Source organism: Pipistrellus kuhlii, unplaced genomic scaffold (genome assembly GCF_014108245.1).
Source record: "Pipistrellus kuhlii isolate mPipKuh1 unplaced genomic scaffold, mPipKuh1.p scaffold_m20_p_21, whole genome shotgun sequence".
Taxonomy (NCBI): Eukaryota; Metazoa; Chordata; class Mammalia; order Chiroptera; family Vespertilionidae; genus Pipistrellus; species Pipistrellus kuhlii.
In genome coordinates this window covers 3,558,352-3,576,919 of record NW_023425520.1, presented here as the reverse complement: position 1 = coordinate 3,576,919, position 18,568 = coordinate 3,558,352, and the positions used below count along the sequence as shown (strand labels likewise).

The window sequence follows — 18,568 nt, the reverse complement described above, 5'->3', positions numbered from 1 at the left end:
GTTCTCCCTGCGTGTGTACGCGTGTGGCCGTGTGTGAGGGCTCGCCGTGGGGCAGGGTGGGCCCACGAGTGTCTGGGGGCTGCGGTTAGCATCCTTTGCCCACCGACCCGGCATTGTGTCCACGTGTTGTGTGGCTTTCCTCCTTGTGTTTGTGTCTTTTGTGTGTCTCCTCGGCTCTGCTCAGCCCTCAGGCTCCCAGGGCGGTGTGGGCCTGGGGCATGGGCCATGGAGCAGGATGGGGAGCTGGGCGAGGGGGGAAAGGGGCTCCTTCCCCTACCTCACCCCCACCCCACCCCCGCCCTCTGGGCATCTCAGAAGCCTGTCCTGAGAGTCCTGGTCTAATCCAGAGACAGTGACCTGTCAAAGCAGACATGGCAGCGGGGGTGGGGGTGGGGGGTGGGGAGGTGGGATGGAGGGCGGTGTCTGTTCCTGCTCCCCTGGGACTGTCCCCATCCTCTTTGGGGATGCCAGGACAGGCCCTTAGCCTCCACCCGTCCCCCCCCTCCCCCAATAGCCCAGGCTCCCCCCTCCCCCGCCCAGCCTCTTCCAGGCCCCAAGCCGCAGGAATCTCCACTCCCCCCCCCACACACTCTCCCACAAGCTTCGGCTGCCGGAGGACACAGATGGGGGACCACAGGCGCACCCCGGCTCCCATCTGCACCCCGGAGCCAGCTTGGGAGGGGGAGGCTGGGGCTGGGGGTGGCAGCCGGTCGTAGACCCTCCGCAATCATTGCCCCTGGCACACTCAGGTCTGGCCGCCCCTCAGGGGAACTGGGGGAGGAAGGGAGTGTTAATAACTCAGTCAAGTAAACAACCCCTACCAGCTTGCCCAGCCGCAGAACTGGCCTGGGGAAGGCGAGGGGGAGGGGGAGCCCGGCGGGGCCCAGGGAATCCAAGCCAACCTGATCCAAGTCCGGCTCGGGCCAGCCCCTCAGGCCCCCCTCTCCTCGGACCCCCCTCTTCCCTCGGCCATGAAAGGACCCCTCCCTCCCGTCTCCTGGAAGGAGAGCCCCCTCTCCAGGGGTGGTGTGACCTGGGACCCAGCGGGGCACCCGAGAGACCGGCCCCTGGGTGGGCTGGGGTGGGTGGGGTGCGGCGGCCTGCTCCGTCCCCGGCCGGTGACGGCCGGCCAGGGATGGCCTCCGCGGGGAGCAGGGAATCTCGGGGTGGGAGGTGGGAGCCGGAGGGGAAGGGAAGCGCCCGTTGGGCGTGTGGGTTTCTGTGTGTGTCTGAATCTGCCTGTGTGTGTTTGAATCTGTCTGTTTGTGTCTGTGCTCTGGAACCACCCCCGCAGAGGAGCCGGGATGCTTCCTCGGGTGGAGGGTGCCCTGCTTTCCCATTTCCTCTCCTCCGCTCTGTTCCTTCCCAGGAGCCACTCCCATGGGCTCCTCTCCAGCGCTGGGCCTGGGAGCGCTGGGCGCAGGGCCAGGGGCAGACCCCAGAACGTGGGGCTGGAGCAGGCGGGGGCGCTGACCCACCTCCGCCCAGACACTGGGTGAGACCGAGGCCCTCAGAGCAGGGCAGACGGAGCCTCACCCCCCCAATGGCTGGTACCACCGGAAACGGTGCCATTGGGCCCTGGGAGGGGGCTCGGGTCAGAAGGTGAGGAGCAGCTTGGCCAGGTGAAGAGGAGGCAGCGCAGACACCGCCTGCAGGCTGTGCCCATGTACCAACCAGCGCTGGAGAGGACCGAGGGAGCCGTGGTCCAGCAGGCACAGGGCCGGCTGGCGCGGGTCAGAGTGCCCATCACTGACCCGTGAGAACCCGGCCGCCCCTGCCAGCTCTGGCACTGCCCCTTGCAGCCAGCCGCTCGCCCTAGCACCCCAGGGGGCACCCCGCCCCGCGGTGGCCCGGTCCGGCCCCTCCCGCCCTTTGCTCCAGTTCCCGGGCTTGGCACCTATGGTGGGGGTGCTGCCCGCCTGCCAGGCTCCGGGGCCGGGCCCACGGGAGGGTGGGGCGGCTGGGAAGCTGGCACGCTGCCTCCGGGGAGCCTCTCTCGCAGGCGCCCGGGTGCCGCGGGGGGAGGGGGGAACAAAGGGCTCATTCTCCCCGTGCGCGGCCGGTGGCATCGCCGGGGCGTTGGCGGAAGCCCCCGGGGCCTGGGCGGGGGCAGGCCCGGGCGGGGCCGCCGAGTCACGGGCTCCTGTTCCCCGCAGGGCGCCGGAGGAGGAAACCGGCGGAGCAGCTTCCCCGCTCTCAGTTGCGCGTCTGGCGATGGCGATCGGAGGTCCCGCTGCGCTCCCCGCCGCGCTCTCCCTCCACTAGCCGCCGCTTTGCGCCCTCGCTGGTGCTCCCTGCCGGGTCCCGGGATCGGCGCCCCCTTCCAGGCACGACCCCCTCCCCCGGCCCCCCCAGGCCTCTCCCCCACTCGGCCGGCCGTCTCCGACCCGGGGCGCGCGCTCCCCCGGCCCGACTCGCCCTCTCGCTCCGGGGACCCCGCTCCCTGGCCCCGTCTCGGCCCTCCCCGCGGCGCAGCACGGAGTCTCCGCGTCCCATGGCGCAGCCCACTGCCTCGGCCCAAAAGCTGGTGCGGCCGATCCGCGCCGTGTGCCGCATCCTGCAGATCCCGGAGTCCGACCCCTCCAACCTGCGGCCCTAGAGCGCCCCGGCCGCCCCGGGGGAGAGAGAGAGAGGAGAGAGCGCCGGCGCGCTGAGCCCGGAGCGCGCGGGGAACCAGGCCTCGCCCATGGGGAGCGAGCGCCCGGCGCCGGCCCCGAGGACCGCCGCCCGAGCCGCCCCCGGCCCGTGAAGCGCAGGTAAGCAACGGGCTCCCCGCGCTCCTCTGGTCAGGGCCACACACCCCAAACCTAAGGGGCCCGATGGAGCGGTGTCCCCAGAAAACAAACCCGGGAGCTCTCCGTGCCGGCTCCGGCCCGGGGCTTCCCCCAGGGCCCGCCAAGAGGGAGCCCTGTGGCTCTGGTGCCACCTGTCACTCTGGTCCTTCTCACGCTCCTCGTTCAATTTTCCCTCCTTTGCCTCTGTCTGGGGTGCAGCCCGCTTTCCCCGCCTCCTTCCCACCCTCCCTCCCTCCCGCCGGGCTACGGTGACTGTGGCCGCCGGTGGCTCTGGCACTGCCCACTGGACAGGGGTGGCTTTGCCCATCCCCGCTGAGGTCCCTAATCCTCCTCTCCCGTGCGGCCCGCTCCTCCCCTTGGGGGCACGGCGGAGATCCCTGCGTACTCAGCAGGCGTCCTGGGACGCGTTCGGAAGCCAGAAAACCGGAGAGCGCGGGGGGAGAGGCAGAGGTGGCTGCCCAGGTGTGGGAAGCAGTACCAGCCGGCCCTGCCCGGAGGCTCTCCCCCAGTGACTCCAGCCTGCCCAGCCTGCCCTTCCCACCCGATGAGCCTGGGCGGGGCTGAGCGGTGGGGGTGGGCAAGCAGCACCCCCAGACACACAGACTGCCGTCTGGGAAGAGGCTTCTGGGACCGCCGCTTTCTAAGCCCCGTTTTATACAATGGCACCCCGAGGCCCAGAGGAGTGACGGGACTTGCCCGAAGTGGCACAACGGCGGCTGAGGCAGGGCCAGGATCCCGTCCTCTTGTCTCCAGGACAGCCGTTTCCACCCAGCTCACCCTTTGGGTTCTCGCCCCCCCTCCTTCCCCATGGCCTGTGCCTGGGTCCCAGGCTCTGGGAGGCGTGTCACCTTAGACACAGCCGTCTCTACAGTCTCTACCGAGGGGCTCAGGCCCAGGGGGGCTGTCAGATCCCCGGTATTTGAGGGTAGGGATGGCCTTTTGCACGGCTGCATCCCACCCAAGCGGGTCCCCCAGCCGCATGTGGGCAGGCAGCGTGGATCCCGGCTGTGGGTTGGCACTTGCTTTACTGGTTTGAGCCGGCTTGGCGTTGCCAGGGCGGTGCCCGCTCTGTGCTTGGGGCAGAGAGTGCCTGAGATGCTCGTATTTTGGTGGTTATGCCTCAGGGACCCCCTCTGGGAGAGCCCCATGAGGGCAGGAGAGTGATGGAGAGTACGCCCAGCTTCCTGAGGGACACCCCGGCCTGGGAGAAGACCGCCCCCGAGAACGGCATCGTGGGACGAGAGCCGAGTGCCCTGCCACGGGACGGCCTGCGCCACGGGGCCCTGTGCCTGGGAGAGCCGGCTCCCTTCTGGAGGGGTGTCCTGAGCACCCCAGACTCCTGGCTCCCCCCCGGCTTCCCTCAGCGCCCCAAGGACACGCTCCCACTGGTGGAGGGCGAAGGCCCCCGGAACGGGGAGAGGAAGGCCGGCTGGCTGAGCGGCAAGGAGGGGCTGCGCTGGAAGGAGGCCATGCTCGCCCACCCGCTGGCGTTGTACGGGTCCGCGTGCCCGCCTCGCTACGGCCCCCTGACTCCTGAGCACGGCGGCGGCCATCCCAAAAGTGACCCTGTGGCCTTCCGGCCCTTGCACTGCCCCTTCCTTCTGGAGACCAAGATCTTGGAGCGAGCTCCGTTCTGGGTGCCCACCTGCTTACCACCCTACCTAGTGTCCAGCCTGCCTCCAGAGCGTCCGTGCGACTGGCCCCTGGCCCCGCACCCCTGGGTGTACTCGGGGGGCCAGCCCAAAGTGCCCTCTGCCTTCAGCTTCGGCAGCAAGGTGAGTGCTGTACGTAGCAGGCCACGCAAGGGAGCGCAGGCGTCCTCAGGCAGCCCCGTTCAGGGCCACACCACCCTGCCCTTCCATCCTGATGAGAGAAAAAAAAAGAAAAAAAAAAAATACAAGGCAGCACCCAAACAGAGGAGCCTGTGAGCTCAGACAGAGTCAAGGCTAAGCAGTTCCTTCTCTAAGCACCTCCATCTCACTAGGCCTCCCCTGCCCGCGGGCCGTTTCAGGGACTGACTCATCCATTGTCCACTCAGAACAAGGCCCTGGGAGTCTGGGCCTCAGAATGTGCGTCTTGTTCCGGGAAAGGGGGGCAGACAAAGCCCTCTCTCTGGGAAGAGGTGCAGGCAGTCCCGAGGCCCGTGTCTGGGACACCTCCCCCCCCGGCAGGCAACCCCCATGCCCGGGGATGAGACCTAAGCTATTTAAAACTGGAATGATACAGGGCATCATATAATCCAGAGAGGTGCTGGCGGCCCTTTGGCTGTGCCAGGCACGAGCCCTTGAGTGGCTGGATCGTGGGGAGGTCTGAGAAATCCCGAGGGGGGAAGGGGATATGACCTGGAGGTGGCCGGGGCCGTGGGGTGGTGTGGAGGAGGAGCAGTGCCTATGAACCAGTATGTGAGATGTGGGCTCTTCCAAGTTTTCACAACCCTTCCGTTTGTCTGCTTCTTTTGAAGCAACTGGGAACCAAAGTCAGCACGGGCCTAATCCTTTCTCCTCTCTTCAGGGGTTCTGCCATAAGGATCCGAGTATTCTCAGGCTGGCGAAGGAGCCGTTGGCCGCTGTGGAACCTGGGTTGCTGGGCTTAGCCCCTGGCGGGCCTCTCCAGAGGAGCGGGGAGGCAGAGGGCCCTTCACTCCACCCGAGGGACGGGGAGCCAGGCCTCGGCAGGCATCAGAATCTTTGCCCACTCCTCCTGGGGCATCCAGACACTGTCCCCCGGGCCCCCTGGCCCACCTGTCCCCCAGGCCTTGGCAATGTCTGGACTGTGTCGGGCGGTGGCAGCGGCGGGGGCCTTGGGTACCAGCTGAGGCCATCTGCCGCACCGAGGTGCCCCTCCCCCGGGCCTCCCACCACCCCGGGGGGCTGTTACTCACCCCACCCACCCGCCGGAGATGGAGGCCTTAGCCCTTGTGGGAAGTGCCAGGAGGGCCGGGAGGGGGGCTCGAGGGGGTCCAGTGAGTCCATCGAGGAAGCAAGCAAGGCCTCCGGTCCCAGGGCCTGCCCGCCCAACCACCACACCAAGCTGAAGAAGACATGGCTCACCAGACACTCTGAGCAGTTTGGGTGCCCGGGGGGCTGCCCCGGGGGGGAGGAGGAGAGCCCAGCAGTCGCCCCGCTTCGGGCCCTCAAGAGGGCAAGTAGCCCTGAGGTCCAGGGAGTGGCCGGCAGCCCAGCCGCCAAGCGCCCCCCTGACCCTTTCCCGGGCAGAGCAGGGCAGGACGTCCTGGACTCGTCCCCGGAAAACAAGGCGGAGGCAGAACAGCACGCTGACCGCAGAGGTAAGGGGCAGAGGAGGGGCTGTGTGGGCCCCGCTTGGGGGGGGAGGGGGCAGCAAGCCCGGAGCTTTGCAAGGCGGTGGGGTCAGAGGTCCTTTACGAGTGGGTCGGACCAGCATCTGTTGGGAGTGCCTCCGCATCTCCAGGCCCGGGGCCTTCAAGCAAGTGGCTTCTATTTCTGTCCGCCTCCTCCCGAAGCCCTGGTGTGTTGGTGGCAGGGTAATGACACGGTGCACAGCTTGGGCTCTGGAGCCAGAGAGCCTGGGTCCTGACTTGGCTGACTGGCCATGAGCTGGCCGCTTCACCTCTCTGCGCCTCCGTTTCTTCATTTACAAAATGGGGGCGAAGATGGCACCCACCCCATCGAGGCTCCTCCGAAGGTTACGTGGTAGAATTCACGGAGAAGGCTCGGAAGAACTCCTGGCACTTAGCACCCAATAAACGTGCGCCTTCGTGCCTGTCTGTGTCACAGGCCCCGTCTGGAGGACTGCCTTCTCCCGGGGGACCCCTTGTCCTGCCTCCGGGACAAACAACTCTCCTGGCCAGCTGGACCGCGGAAGCTCCGTTTGGACTCTGGCCGTGTTGGTGCTCTGGGCGCATCCCAGACCCCTGTGTCACGCTCTGCCCTTCACAGAGGAAAGCTCGGGCACTGCCAGCCCCGCCTCCGTTCTCCGGGATCGCCTCGGGCCCTTGGCCCCCAGAACTGCCGCTGGGCCTGGATGCGGACTCTCTCAATGGCCGTGCCCGAGCACCCTGCACCTGGTGCGGGTCTGTCCACACTCTCGCAGGCCTGCGCCCGGGCGGGGAAGCCTTTGACCTCTTAGCCTTCTTGGGTTACTGCACCTGTGGTCTGTGTTGAAACGCCCTGGCCTTCTCACCTTCCGGCACCCTCCGTTCCTCCACGTTGGGATGGATTGTCTTCTCACGCTGACACGGCGCCAGCGGCATCGCTAAGCTCCCCGTGGAGCAATCCAAAGTCTACACTGGCTGCATCTTGAACTTGGGTTGGGATCATCACCCGAGCTGACCCTCCTCTCAGTTCTGTCAGTCTTGTCAGGGCATCGTCAGGCTCCTCTCGTGGACTATTTTTTTGTGAAGCTTCAAGCTGCCTGGTCCCCTCTCACTGGTTCCAAGTCAGGCCTCGGCGGGGGGGGGGGGCTGGCCTAAAGACCAGGCTGGTTCTGCATGTGTCAGCTGGGGGGCTAAGGCAGGGCCTGGGAGGCCCAGACCCCTGACAAGCTGCATTGTCCTCTCAGGACCCCGACACGGCAGGGCCAGCCTGCAGGACCCAGGGCGTCAGGATGCACCTTGCTCAGCTCCCCGGGCAGGCATCGCGCAGTGCCAGAGCTGTGCCCAGGCGGCGAGAGAGGCGGGAGGGCTGGCCTGCCACTCCCAGCCAGCGCCCAGGTGAGCCCTGGCCCCCGATGTCCCCATGTCCTCCCGCGTGGGGCTCCCTCCTCACCTCCCTCTGCCCTGTCTCCAGAGAATCCTCTCTGGGAGCGGAGCAGCAGGAGGAAGACTCGGCAGCCAGCTCCGAGGAGGGGGGAGGCTCCGGCCCCAAGGCCGGGCCCAGCGTGGGCCTCGCCAAACACCTCCTGAGTGGTTTGGGGGACCGGCTGTGCCGCCTGCTGCGGAGAGAGCGGGAGGCCCTGGCCTGGGCCCAGCGGGAAGGTGAGCGGCGCCCCCAGGGCATTGGGGAACCCAGGAGAGCCCGGTGCTTTCACAAGGAGCACGGGGAGTGCGTGCCCCTCCCTCCCGCCGGCACTGCCCGGTCCTCCCGTTCGGGAGGACACCCGCCCTGCTTTGCCCTTATTCCCGGCTAAGGCTCTTAGTCACCGTGTTTTCTGGTTTCTGACCTGGGAGGCGGATGTCGGGAAGGTACAAAACCTGGTCCAGCCCACTGTCTGAGAGCGCCAGGCTTGTTGGGGAAACAAGACTGGGTGCCAAGTGTCTGCAAGGGCACCCGAAGGCGGGGAGCTCCCTGCGGGTGGTGCATGAGGAAGGCTCGCTGGGTGGTGAGGCTCCCGGGCCCTCGGAGGCTGGGAGGACTTGGGCTGGTGTCTGAGGCTGTGCAGTCCCCCTGGCTCCAGGCTCTTCCTCCTGCATCATTTCATGGTGGCTCCCTCTCGTCCCAGAAGGCCCAGCCCCTATCCCCTTTCATCAGCCCCTGCCACTCCCTGAACCCGAATTCCCGGCACCCCAATTCACCTTCCCGGCTCCCCGGCTCCCCTGGGCTCGTCCACCCCTCCTGGCCCTGGCACTTTCTGCTCCTTCTCCTCCCCTCCCACCTGGTGAACGAAAACTTACTCATCGCCCATTTATGAGCCTGCCCCCATCAGCCCCACCCTCCGTCTCCATGGCATTCTCACACCCAGCACCCACTCTGTGGGACCTTCATCGTCGCCACATGTATGGGTCCATCTCCCGCTGGAAGGTGGGCACTGGGAGGGCAAGAGCCAAGGGCTGACTAGCTCTAAATCCCAGTCCCTAGCCCCGGTCGGGACAAGGTGTTTGTTGAGTGAATAAATGAACATTTGCTCACTGGCGTCCTTGCACCTATCAGTGAGAGCTACCGTGTTTCCCCGAAAATAAGACATCCTCCGAAAATAAGGCCTAGCGCATGGAAAGATAAGACACCCCCTGAAAATAAGACCTAGCGCAACTTTGGGAGAAAAAATTAATATAAGACACTGTCTTATTTTCGGGGAGACGGGGTCGCCTGAAACTCTGGGTGAGGGAAGGCAAGGCCTCTTAAACTTTCCTCCTCCATGCTGAGTGCCCTGAAGAAAGCCAGCTTGGGAGGGAGAGAGGGCGGCGGGTGAAGGGATGTGTTGGAAGTGGTGTGGGTTGGTAATTCAGGGCCAAGGGGGAAATCCGTGGGGCAGGAACTGGGGAGAGGGGCCTGCACCACCCCTGGGAGGGCTTCTGGAGACGATGGGCTCTGGGGAGGTTCTGTCCAGGGCATCTGGGGGGGCCTGTTTCCCTTCCGGGGCAGCTCCTTGGTGGAAACTGTTCCTGCTTCTCCTCCAGGCAGGTCTGCCACAGGAGGACGCCCAAAGGGGCCTGGGCGCGAGCCCGCTCTGACCCTGTTCTCTCCCGTGGTCAGCAGGCCAGGGGCCGGCCAGGACAGAGGACGACCCAGGCGTTCCAGGTTGCTGCAGCCGCTGCCACCATGGACTCTTCAACACCCACTGGAGATGCCCCCGCTGCAGCCACCGGCTGTGTGTGGCCTGTGGTCGCATGGCGGGTGCTGGCAGGGCCAGGGAGAAAGCAGGTAGGAAAGGAGCCCAGGGGCCGAGGGTGGGAGGACAGGGACCGGGGCCTCGGACGGCCTGCTCTAAGGTTTGTGGCCATTTCTTGGCTGCCTCTCTCCAAGAAAGCCGCCCTCCCAGGCCCCAGCATCAGCCACCGCTGCCCAGTGCCCCAGAGAGCAGACCTTCCCCTCTCCCCAGACCTGAGGGCCATGCCTGCGTCCTTTCCCCTCTTAAACGGAGTCGGGGGCCTCTTCTGTGCCTCCCATTTTGTCAGTTTGCTCCTTTTTAAACCTTACAACACTGAGAGGTGGGTGTTTTTGCCTCTATATTCCAGATTAGAAAAACCTCACAGACGTTAAATGACTCATCCAAGGCACACAGCTACTAAGTGTTGGGCCCGGATTTATTTATTTATTATTATTATTATTTTTATTTTTTAAAATATATTTTATTGATTTTTTTTTTTTTTTTTACGGAGAGGAGAGAGAGGGATAGAGAGTTAGAAACATCGATCAACTGCCTCCTGCACAATTTCCACTTGGATGTGCTTGCAACCAAGGTACATGCCCTTGACCGGAATCAAACGCGGGACCTTTCAGTCTGCAGGCCGACGCTCTGTCCACTGAGCCAAACCGGTCAGGGCTGGGCCCAGGATTTAGACTCCGCTTCTGATTTCAAGTCCAGTTCTTTTCACTGTTCTCGGCAAGCTTTCCTCTCCTGGGTTCCGCTCGGCCACAGGAGGGCTTAAAATTGCCCAGCGTGCTCACAGACATGGCCAGAAAGAGTTCCAGGGTAGACACGTTCAGAACACTCTATTCTGCGCAGTCATTATGGAGTTTGGCAACTCCCGTCAGCATATTAGAGCGTCTGTGTTCCAAAGGCAAGGCTCGTACCGTCACAGCCGAACCCGAGCGTCCCAGGAAGCCCATTCTTTATGGGTTGCTTAGATATCGGTCCTCCTACCCTTCTTCCCTGACCTTAACCTGTGCATGCCTTCGTTTTCTGACCTGCAGCTTCTCCCTTTCCACCCCACAGGCTCTCCGGAGCAGCCCACGGAGGAGTGTGCCCAGGAGGCTGGGCACAGCGCCTCTTCCCTGATGCTCACCCAGTTTGTTTCCAGCCAGGGTGAGTCATGATGGAGGGGTGGAGGCACGCAGGGGGCGGGTCCTGGGGGAGAGCGGCTTCCTGTTTGGATGCTGTGCCCTCCTGACTGGTGAGGTCAAGCAGCACAGGGCTGCCTCTTGTCTGCACTCACCACCCAACTCCCATCTCCCTGCCCGCCTCCAGCTTTGACAGAGCTGAGCGCGGCGATGCACCAGGTCTGGATCAAGTTTGATATCCGGGAGCACTGTCCCTGCCAAGCCGATGCCCAGGTGTGGGCCCCTGGGGATGGGGGCCAGCAGGTGAGAGGCATGGCACGGCAACAGCGTGCTAGCCGGTGGGCCCCAGGGTGGCGCATGCGACTATGCGACTGCACATTGTGGACCTTGGCGGGGTCTGGCCCCTCTCTTTTGACGGGAATGAAGAGGGACTTCAGGCTGCTTCCCACCCTCCCTTGGGGATGTGGGTCCATGGAGCCAGTGTTGGCCTCTGTCCCACCCCTGCCCCCCTGTGCCCTGCCCAGCAGAAGCCTCACTGTGTGCAGCCAGAGCTCCTATGCACGCTGCCACATCATGCCAGAGGGGCGTGCTTTCCTGTCATGTCTGTCCACATCCCGGCACAGACGCCTGCTGGCGGGACATGGGCTCATCTCAGTATTCCCTGCACCTATCACAGAGCAGGTGCTAGATAGGCATTTTGCAAAGTTTTATGAAACTTGAGAGTTGCTTTTTTTTTAAAAATAAAAGTTATTCATTCAAGAAGTAGTTTGTGGAATGCCTTTTGTATGGCATACTCCATGCTACATACCCGTGGTGGAAAATTTGGAAAATACGGACAGGTATAGGAAGAAAATGACAGTGGTCTGTAATGCCACCACGATCAGTTTGACATCAGTAACTTGCCCCTCTGCTTATTTGAGTCTGTTCCAGAGTACTTTAGATTGTACTGCACCAGGAGCAACTTTTCCCCACCCAGCGCCATATATATAACCTTTTGCTTCTTGTAAACGTGATTTTAGGACCTGCGGGAGTCCGTTGTGAATGCTTGTGGGTTGAGTTGGATTGAGTTGCCTTTGCCATTCTAAAATCTCTGTTTGGACCGGGGGGTGGTGGATGGGTTTAACAGAAGGAGCCGAGACAGAAAAACACCCCAACCCCACAACCTTCCTGCAAGGAGGACACCAACAGGACCAAGGACATCAAAGCGGGTGAGCAGCCCCTGGCCCTCGTTCAGGCTGGGGTGGGTGTGCGGGCCAGCGGGGTAAGCCTCGGGAGAGATTGGAATGGCTTCAGCCACCACCTCCCCCAGTCGCTGTCACTCTTCCCAAGTCACTCCAGAGAAAGTAAATCTACACAAAATCTGGGACAAGCCTCCTAATCTCTTTCTAGCCAGGGCCCCTTCCGAGCCCTCCTTAGGAGAGGGTCTGGAGCTGCCAGCAGGGGAGCTGGGGGGTGGGAGGCGAGTGCATCCAGAGCGAGGGGCAAGCCAGCGAGGAGAGCGTGGGCTCGGCCCCGAGATGAGGAGGAGCGTGTGGGCAACGGAGCCTTGAGAGGGAGGGGAAGCCTTCACTGGTTTTCTCCTCAACAGAGACCCTGGACTCCACAGAGACCCCTGCCGAGGACCGTGCCAGCCGGGGGCCCCTGCCTTGCCCCTCTCTCTGTGAACTGCTGGCCTCCACCGCCGTCAAACTCTGCTTGGGGCACGAGCGGATACACATGGCCTTTGCCCCTGTCACTCCAGCCCTACCCAGTGTGAGTAAGGGCATGAGGGGGCTGGGGCGACGCCGGGGGGCAGAGGTGGGGCTGGCCCTCCCTGCAGGTTCGGCAGGTCCTAAGTCCCTCTGCTTTCTGCCACCCCGTGCCCCCGTAGGATGACCGAATCACCAACATCCTGGACAGCATCATCGCGCAGGTGGTGGAGCGGAAGATCCAGGAGAAAGCCCTGGGGCCGGGGCTGCGGGCCGGGCCTGGCCTGCGCAAGGGTCTGGGCCTGCCCCTCTCCCCGGTGCGGCCGCGGCCGCCTCCGCCGGGAGCTCTGCTGTGGCTGCAGGAGCCCAGGCCTCGGGGAGCCTTCCGCCTCTTCCAGGAGCACTGGCGGCAGGGCCAGGTGAGGCTCTCACCACCCCACGGCCGGCTCTCACAGCCTCGCCTTCCCTCGGGGCCCTGGGCCCTGGGCCCGGCCCGTCACTCAGAGCGAGCAGCCGGGGCTGGCCCCCACGCTGTTCTGGCGGGTCTCTACAGCAACCCCCCTCCCCCCAGCCTGAGCATGTCGGGCAGCCCATCTTTCTCCCCGTGTCCCCGTCCCCTCCACTACAGCCTGTGTTGGTGTCAGGGATTCAGAGGACATTGCAAGGCAGCCTGTGGGGGACCGAGGCTCTGGAGGCGCTCGGAGGCCAGGTGCAGGCGCTGACCCCCCTCGGGCCTCCCCAGCCCACAAACCTGGGCACTGCGGCCTTCTGGGATGGATTCTCCCGGCCTGAGAGTAAGTGTCTTTGGTGTGGGGTAGAGGGCACTGGGAGCCAGCCAGAGCCAGGGGGCAGCGGAGTCCCAGAGTGACCCTGGGGGCAGCTGGAAGCAGGGCCCAGGGCAGGAACAGGACTGTGTTGCTGCCCCGGGGACAGGGCCCCTGGGCAATGGCCTTTCTGTTCCTCCCTAGTTCGCCCAAAGTCATCTGAGGCCTCCATTCTCCTGCTGCACAGAGCTCTGCGGGCTGAGGACACAAGCAGGTGTGTATGGGACCGAGGACTGGCCCTCCCTCACCCCCCTGTCCTCCCTCCTCTCCTCCTTACCTCCACCTGTGACCCTTGGCACACTCTGCTTGCCCCTGGGAATTACCCCTGTAGTGGAGGGCTCTGGTGCCCGGGTTGAGCCTGCGGGGCGTGACTCCTCCCCTGCAGGCTGGAGAGCCTGGCTGCCAGCCTGCCCCTCCCGGAGTACTGTGCCCCACACGGGAAACTCAACCTGGCTTCCTACCTCCCGCCCGGCCCTGCCCTGTGTCCACTGGAGCCCCAGCTGTGGGCAGCCTATGGTGAGTGTGCTCTGCCCTCCTGCCCAGTCCCTGCCCCCACTCCTGTCACCCCCGTGCCTGTACGTCTGTGCCAAGGTTCTGAGACCTTTCCCCAACTGTCTTTCCCAACATCCCTTCCTCCGTCTCCGTGCAGGTGTGAGCCCGCACCGTGGGCACCTGGGGACCAAGAACCTCTGTGTGGAGGTGACTGACCTGGTCAGCATCCTGGTGCGCGCGGAAGCCTCGCTGCCTGCCTGGCACCGGGCGCAGAAAGGTGGGCCCTCGGGCGGAAGCAGGGCGGGGACAAGCTGCGGATGCGAGGTGCGGTGTCTGCCTGACCGGGGCCCTCCTGAGCTGTCTTTCTCCCTCAGACTTCCTCTCGGGCCTGGACGGGGAGGGGCTCTGGTCTCCTGGCAGCCAGGTCAGCGCTGTGTGGCACGTGTTCCGGGCACAGGACGCTCAACGCATCCGCCGCTTTCTCCAGATGGTGAGGAGGGAGCCGGGACCCTGCCCTTCCCCAATGCAGCCCCTCTGCTCCCACCCCAGGAGCCCTCCCTGTCTGTGTTATCGGTGTGCTCCCCCAACCCCAACCCCTCAGGTGAGCCTCGACTCACACGCATGTGCAGAGAGGGCGGACTGGGACCTGGTGGGAATCATGCGGTGGGTGCACAGCAAGGGGGTGAGGTGGTGAAATGGACTTGGAGTTGCTGCCAGCTAGTCACTGTATTGAGGCCTTGGTCCGTTATCTCAGTTCATGGTCACTCCCCTCCTTCATACACACATGATGCTTTCCCATTTTGCAGATGAGGGAAACTGAGGCCCAGTAGTGGAGCTGGGGCCAGAGCTTACAGCTGTTCCCATCCCAGGTCACTCCCCTGTGCTCCTCCTGGGGCCTCCCCTACACAGGCAAAGGGGAGCCCGTCTGAGATGCCCCCCTGCTACTCTCCCTTAAGTCATCTCCATCTCACGAGGGGGTGCTCCTTGAGGTGCTAGCAAGTAAGGGCTGAAGGAGGCCATGTGGCAGGTGGCGGGAGAGGCTGGACCACACTGAGGGGCAGGGGAAGGGAAGGGGAGCAGGAGGCAGGAAGGCCCAGTGGCTGGGGCCCGCGTTGAGGTTAGGGCAGGTCCAGGTTCAAAGTCTGGCTGAGCTCGGGTTGTTCCGGGGAAAAGATGTCCACCAAGTGTCACCCCTGCTGAGGCCTATGCTCACACGCACACATGCAGATGTCAACACGGCTGCCCACCACCACCCTCCTGCCCACAGGCACGCACATCTGCAGACATGTGGACAGGCACAGGTAGATCTGCAGATGCACACACAGATGCTGGAACACATCTGCAGAGGGGGGCAGACAGAAGCATCCCTTCATACCCACATGGCCTCACCTGGTCTGGGTGTGGCCGGCTGTGGCCAGTCCCATATGGCCAAATCCAATGACTCATGGGGAGTCTGAGGGGTGTAGTCTCACTGGGTGGCCTGGGAAGCACTGACCTAGCCACAGGATGAACTTGAACTGGGGGGGCGGGGTCAAAGGAGCCTTGGCTCCTGCCTGGAGCTACCCTAGGGTCCAACCTGGCTTCACGTCTCCCCTTCCCGTGGCTCAGCCTTGGAGCCCTAAGCCCAGAGACCATTGCTGAGGGTCTAGCTTAGGGGTGTCGAACTCAATCAGAGAAGGGGCCAAAATCTAAAATCCAGCCTAAATCGCGGGCCGAATGGTTTACTGAACAGTCATAAACTGTCATTGTGATGGAAACGCAGCAGAGTGCAGTGATGACAGCACGGTGCGGGCCACATTGCAAGGCCTGGCGGGACGAATTTGGCCCGAGGGCCTTGTGTTTGACACATGTGGTCTAGCTGAAGGGGGGGTTCCGCTGGTGTCAGCCTCTGTAGGCATTCCCTGGCATCTTCTCTGGCCTCTGCCAGTCCCTGCCTGCCCAAGGAGCTCCCTGCTCGGGTTTGGCTGGCGAAGCCGCCCCCATGGCTGTGCTTGCTTCAGAGGCCTTGGCCTGGATGGGCCAGCCTGCCCATCCACTGGGCATCGGAACTTCTATGTGTCCTTGCTGCTTCTGCATCTGGGATCATAGACGAATCTGGACTTTCTCTCCAGGAACACCTAATCACCTACAATTTAGCACACAATTCCGATGTTTGCTGGGATCCAGGTTAAGAGCTCCTGGTACAGCAAGTTCATGAGTTGGGATATTCAGGGTGTCTTCCCGGGTTTGGAGGGAGAGGGATGTTTGAGTGAGGGCCCAGGGCCAGGGACACAGGCTCCTCACGGCATCTGGCTTCAGGGAAAGCAGGGATTTAGACCCCCCTCACCTCAGGACCCTTAATCCTTTCCTCTAAGCTCCTTTCAGCCAAATCTCCAATCTGCCAACCATAGTGGCTGCAGCCCCTCACCACCCAGCCCCTTTCTCTCCCTCCTGTGTCCTGTCTGCTTGCCCTTCAAGACTTGAACACTCAGCCCTGGCCGGTTTGGCTCAGTGGATAGAGCGTCGGCCTGCGGACTGAAAGGTCCCAGGTTCGATTCCGGTCAAGGGCATGTACCTTGGTTGCAGGCACATCCCCATTTGGGGGTGCGCAAGAGGCAGCTGATCAATGATTCTCTCTCACTGATGTTTCTAACGCTCTATCCCTCTCTCTTCCTCTCTGTAAAAAATCAACAAAATATATTAAAAAAAGAAAAGAAAAAAGACTTGAACTCTCAGCCCTGGTTGGTTTGGCTCAGTGGATAGAGCGTCTGCTTGCGGACTGAGGGGTCCTGGGTTGGATTCTGGCCAGGGCACATGCCTGGGTTGTGGGCTCGATCTCGGGGATGGGGGTGGGGGGTGGGGATGCAGGAAACAGCTGATCAGTGATTGTCTCTCATCATTGATGTTTCTATCTCTGTCCCTCTCCCTTCCTCTCTGAAATCAATGAAAATTATATATATATATATATATGAATGACTTGAGCACTCAGCTCTTTCCAATGCCCACAGCCCTTGGGAAGTCTGTGCCCCGGCCTTCGACAGCCTGCCCTTGCCTCCCGCCCTCGCTCATTGCCCTTTCTCTTCGTAGGTGTGTCCGGCGGGGGCTGGCAACCTGGAGCCTGGCACCCCGGGCAGCTGCTACCTGGACGCAGGGCTCCGGCGGCGCCTGCGGGAGGAGTGGGGTGTGAGCTGCTGGACCCTGCTGCAGGCCCCTGGCGAGGCCGTGCTGGTCCCCGCGGGGGCTCCCCACCAGGTGGGTCCCGGGGGCCGGGTTCTGCTGAGAGCTCAGAATGCCAGAAACAGCGAGAACAGCAGCACAGCGGTGCTGCACCCCCGCCTGGTATGGCCTCGTCCCTCTCCAGACCCGGAGGACCTGGGCTGGGCAGGAAGCACGCTCCCACTGTGGCATCCTTGAACGGGGCTTTGGGTCCGTGGGTGCTGGCTCTGCCTGTGCCATCTCTGGCATCCCCTTGGCCTGGTTTTGGCCCTGCCCTTGGGGATGCTGGAGCTGGATCCAGAGCCTCTGGTCTCTGAGCGCTGGGCGGGGCCATTATGGGAAGCAGAGCTCAGGACCAAGGTGGGCAGCATGAGTCTGACCCTCCTGTTCGCCTCCTTCCTGGCACAGGTGCAGGGCCTGGTAAGCACAGTGAGCGTCACTCAGCACTTCATGTCCCCTGAGACCTCTGCCCTCTCTGCTCAGCTCTGCCACCAGGGATCCAGCCTGTCCCCTGACTGCCGCCTGCTTTGTGCCCAGGTGAGGATGACGCTGGCCAGGAAGCTGGCTGGGCTTCCCAGCTGGGGTGGCATAGCAGACACAGCCCTGTGCCCGGCAGGCAGCTAGCCGGGGCCAGCGAGGGAGTTCTTCTTGGTGGGGAGAGCCCACGAATGCAATTGTGAACTCCGTGTCCTCTCGTTTCCTCCTAGGTGGACTGGGCTGTGTTCCAAGCAGTGAAGTTGGCTGTGGGAACATTACAGGAGGCCAAATAGAGGGGTCCCGGGGGTCTGGGGGGCAGGTAGACCAGGTGCTCAGCTCAGGCACAGCATAAGCAGAGACGACGCTGGGGACTTGGGGACCTTCGGTTACTTCCACAAGCACCACTCTGGGTACGAGCAGGATACTGAGGTTCACCCCTGCCCTTCGCAGGCTGGCACCTGCTCGGCCCCTATGCCCCCTCCATGGTATCAGGCCCACACTGGGGGTGGCTGACGCCCTTCAACCCCCACCCCCCAACCCAGGAGACAAACAGCCTTTCCTTGAGGGACTTTGGGAATCACTCTGGCTTAAGCAACACCTTTTGCTCCCTCATCTCCTGCTATCCCCCCTGTGCCAAGCTCTGTTATACCACCCACCTCCTCACGGGACTCCGGGCGCCCATGCACTGCAGGCATCTGGACAAGGGGCCACTGAAATCCTGCCCTCTTGTTCGAGGGAGAGCTGGGAGGTGTGGGGAGGGGGTGGCCTCAGGACACCCCCCAGGCTTGGCCAAAGGGAATGATAGGGGTGAGGCCCTGTCCCTGCTCCCTCCTCTCGCCTCCCTCCTTCCTGTTTTCCATTAAAGTCTGTTGTTTTCTGAAAGCCACCAGGCCAGTGTGGTTGGCCCTGCTCCTGCTGGCCACATGGATTGGGGAGGGTGGGGAGACATGGAAATGGAACCCGGTGGGCAGGAGCTGGGCTGTCCCTGACAGGGGCCTCAAGCACCCTTGCCTGCTCTTCTTCCCTGGACCTGGGTCCCTCCCTCCCACGGAGAAGCAGATGGAGCCCTCCCGGGGGCTACCCCTGAGGATGCTCCTGACAGCGACAACAGCAAGGCAGAGCCCCGGGGCACAGCACAAGGTGGCTTTGACCCCAGCCCTCCCTGAAAAGTCCAGGCTACCCCATCTCTTCTGTCCGATCTGACTCGGAGCTCCCGGAGTGTGGCCCAGGAGAGTGGCACACTCCGGGAGTGTGGCCCTGGCCAGGGCCTGGCCTGCTGCCTGAGCCGGTTGGCAGCCCCTCCCCATCCCCAGGGCTCTCTGGTGTGGCTCTGCCTGTTCCCCTGCCCTAGTACACCTCAGCCCAGCATGCCCCACGCGTCATATCTGATTGTTCTGCGGTGGTTCGGGAAATGTGTGGTTTTTTTTTTTTTAATAAAATAATTTTTTTATTATAAATTT

The 18,568-nt window shown here is 63.2% G+C and overlaps 2 protein-coding genes and 1 long non-coding RNA gene across 4 annotated transcripts in view; 2 read left to right on the top strand and 1 right to left on the bottom strand.

Moving 5' to 3' along the window:
• Positions 1 to 9,579, bottom strand: part of LOC118725849 — a 19,336-nt gene extending 9,757 nt beyond the window's left edge. The window contains exons 1-2 of the long non-coding RNA XR_004990147.2: positions 9,569 to 9,579; positions 8,287 to 8,294 (exon numbers count right to left, since the gene is read on the bottom strand). This is a non-coding gene — a long non-coding RNA (uncharacterized LOC118725849). The remainder of the gene's footprint in view (positions 1 to 8,286; positions 8,295 to 9,568) is intronic.
• HRURF (HR upstream open reading frame) lies at positions 2,495 to 5,442 on the top strand. Its single transcript, XM_045585888.1, has 2 exons — positions 2,495 to 2,756; positions 5,307 to 5,442. The coding sequence occupies exon 1, from the start codon at positions 2,495 to 2,497 to the stop codon at positions 2,597 to 2,599; it is 105 nt and encodes a 34-aa protein (XP_045441844.1). The 3' UTR covers positions 2,600 to 2,756; positions 5,307 to 5,442.
• Positions 3,920 to 18,568, top strand: HR (HR lysine demethylase and nuclear receptor corepressor). Of its 2 annotated transcripts, none has more exons than XM_045585885.1 (18): positions 3,920 to 4,570; positions 5,307 to 6,081; positions 7,335 to 7,485; positions 7,562 to 7,749; positions 9,188 to 9,352; positions 10,368 to 10,457; positions 10,620 to 10,735; positions 11,559 to 11,640; positions 12,021 to 12,184; positions 12,303 to 12,539; positions 12,749 to 12,914; positions 13,089 to 13,158; positions 13,330 to 13,460; positions 13,594 to 13,713; positions 13,811 to 13,926; positions 16,503 to 16,667; positions 17,040 to 17,168; positions 17,339 to 18,568. In XM_045585885.1, exons 1-18 carry the CDS (start codon positions 3,959 to 3,961, stop codon positions 17,399 to 17,401), a joined length of 3,540 nt encoding a protein of 1,179 aa, XP_045441841.1. In that variant the 5' UTR covers positions 3,920 to 3,958; the 3' UTR covers positions 17,402 to 18,568. The 2 variants fall into 2 exon arrangements, with proteins under 2 accessions (XP_045441841.1, XP_045441840.1); XM_045585884.1 differs by having other exon boundaries at positions 16,503 to 16,754.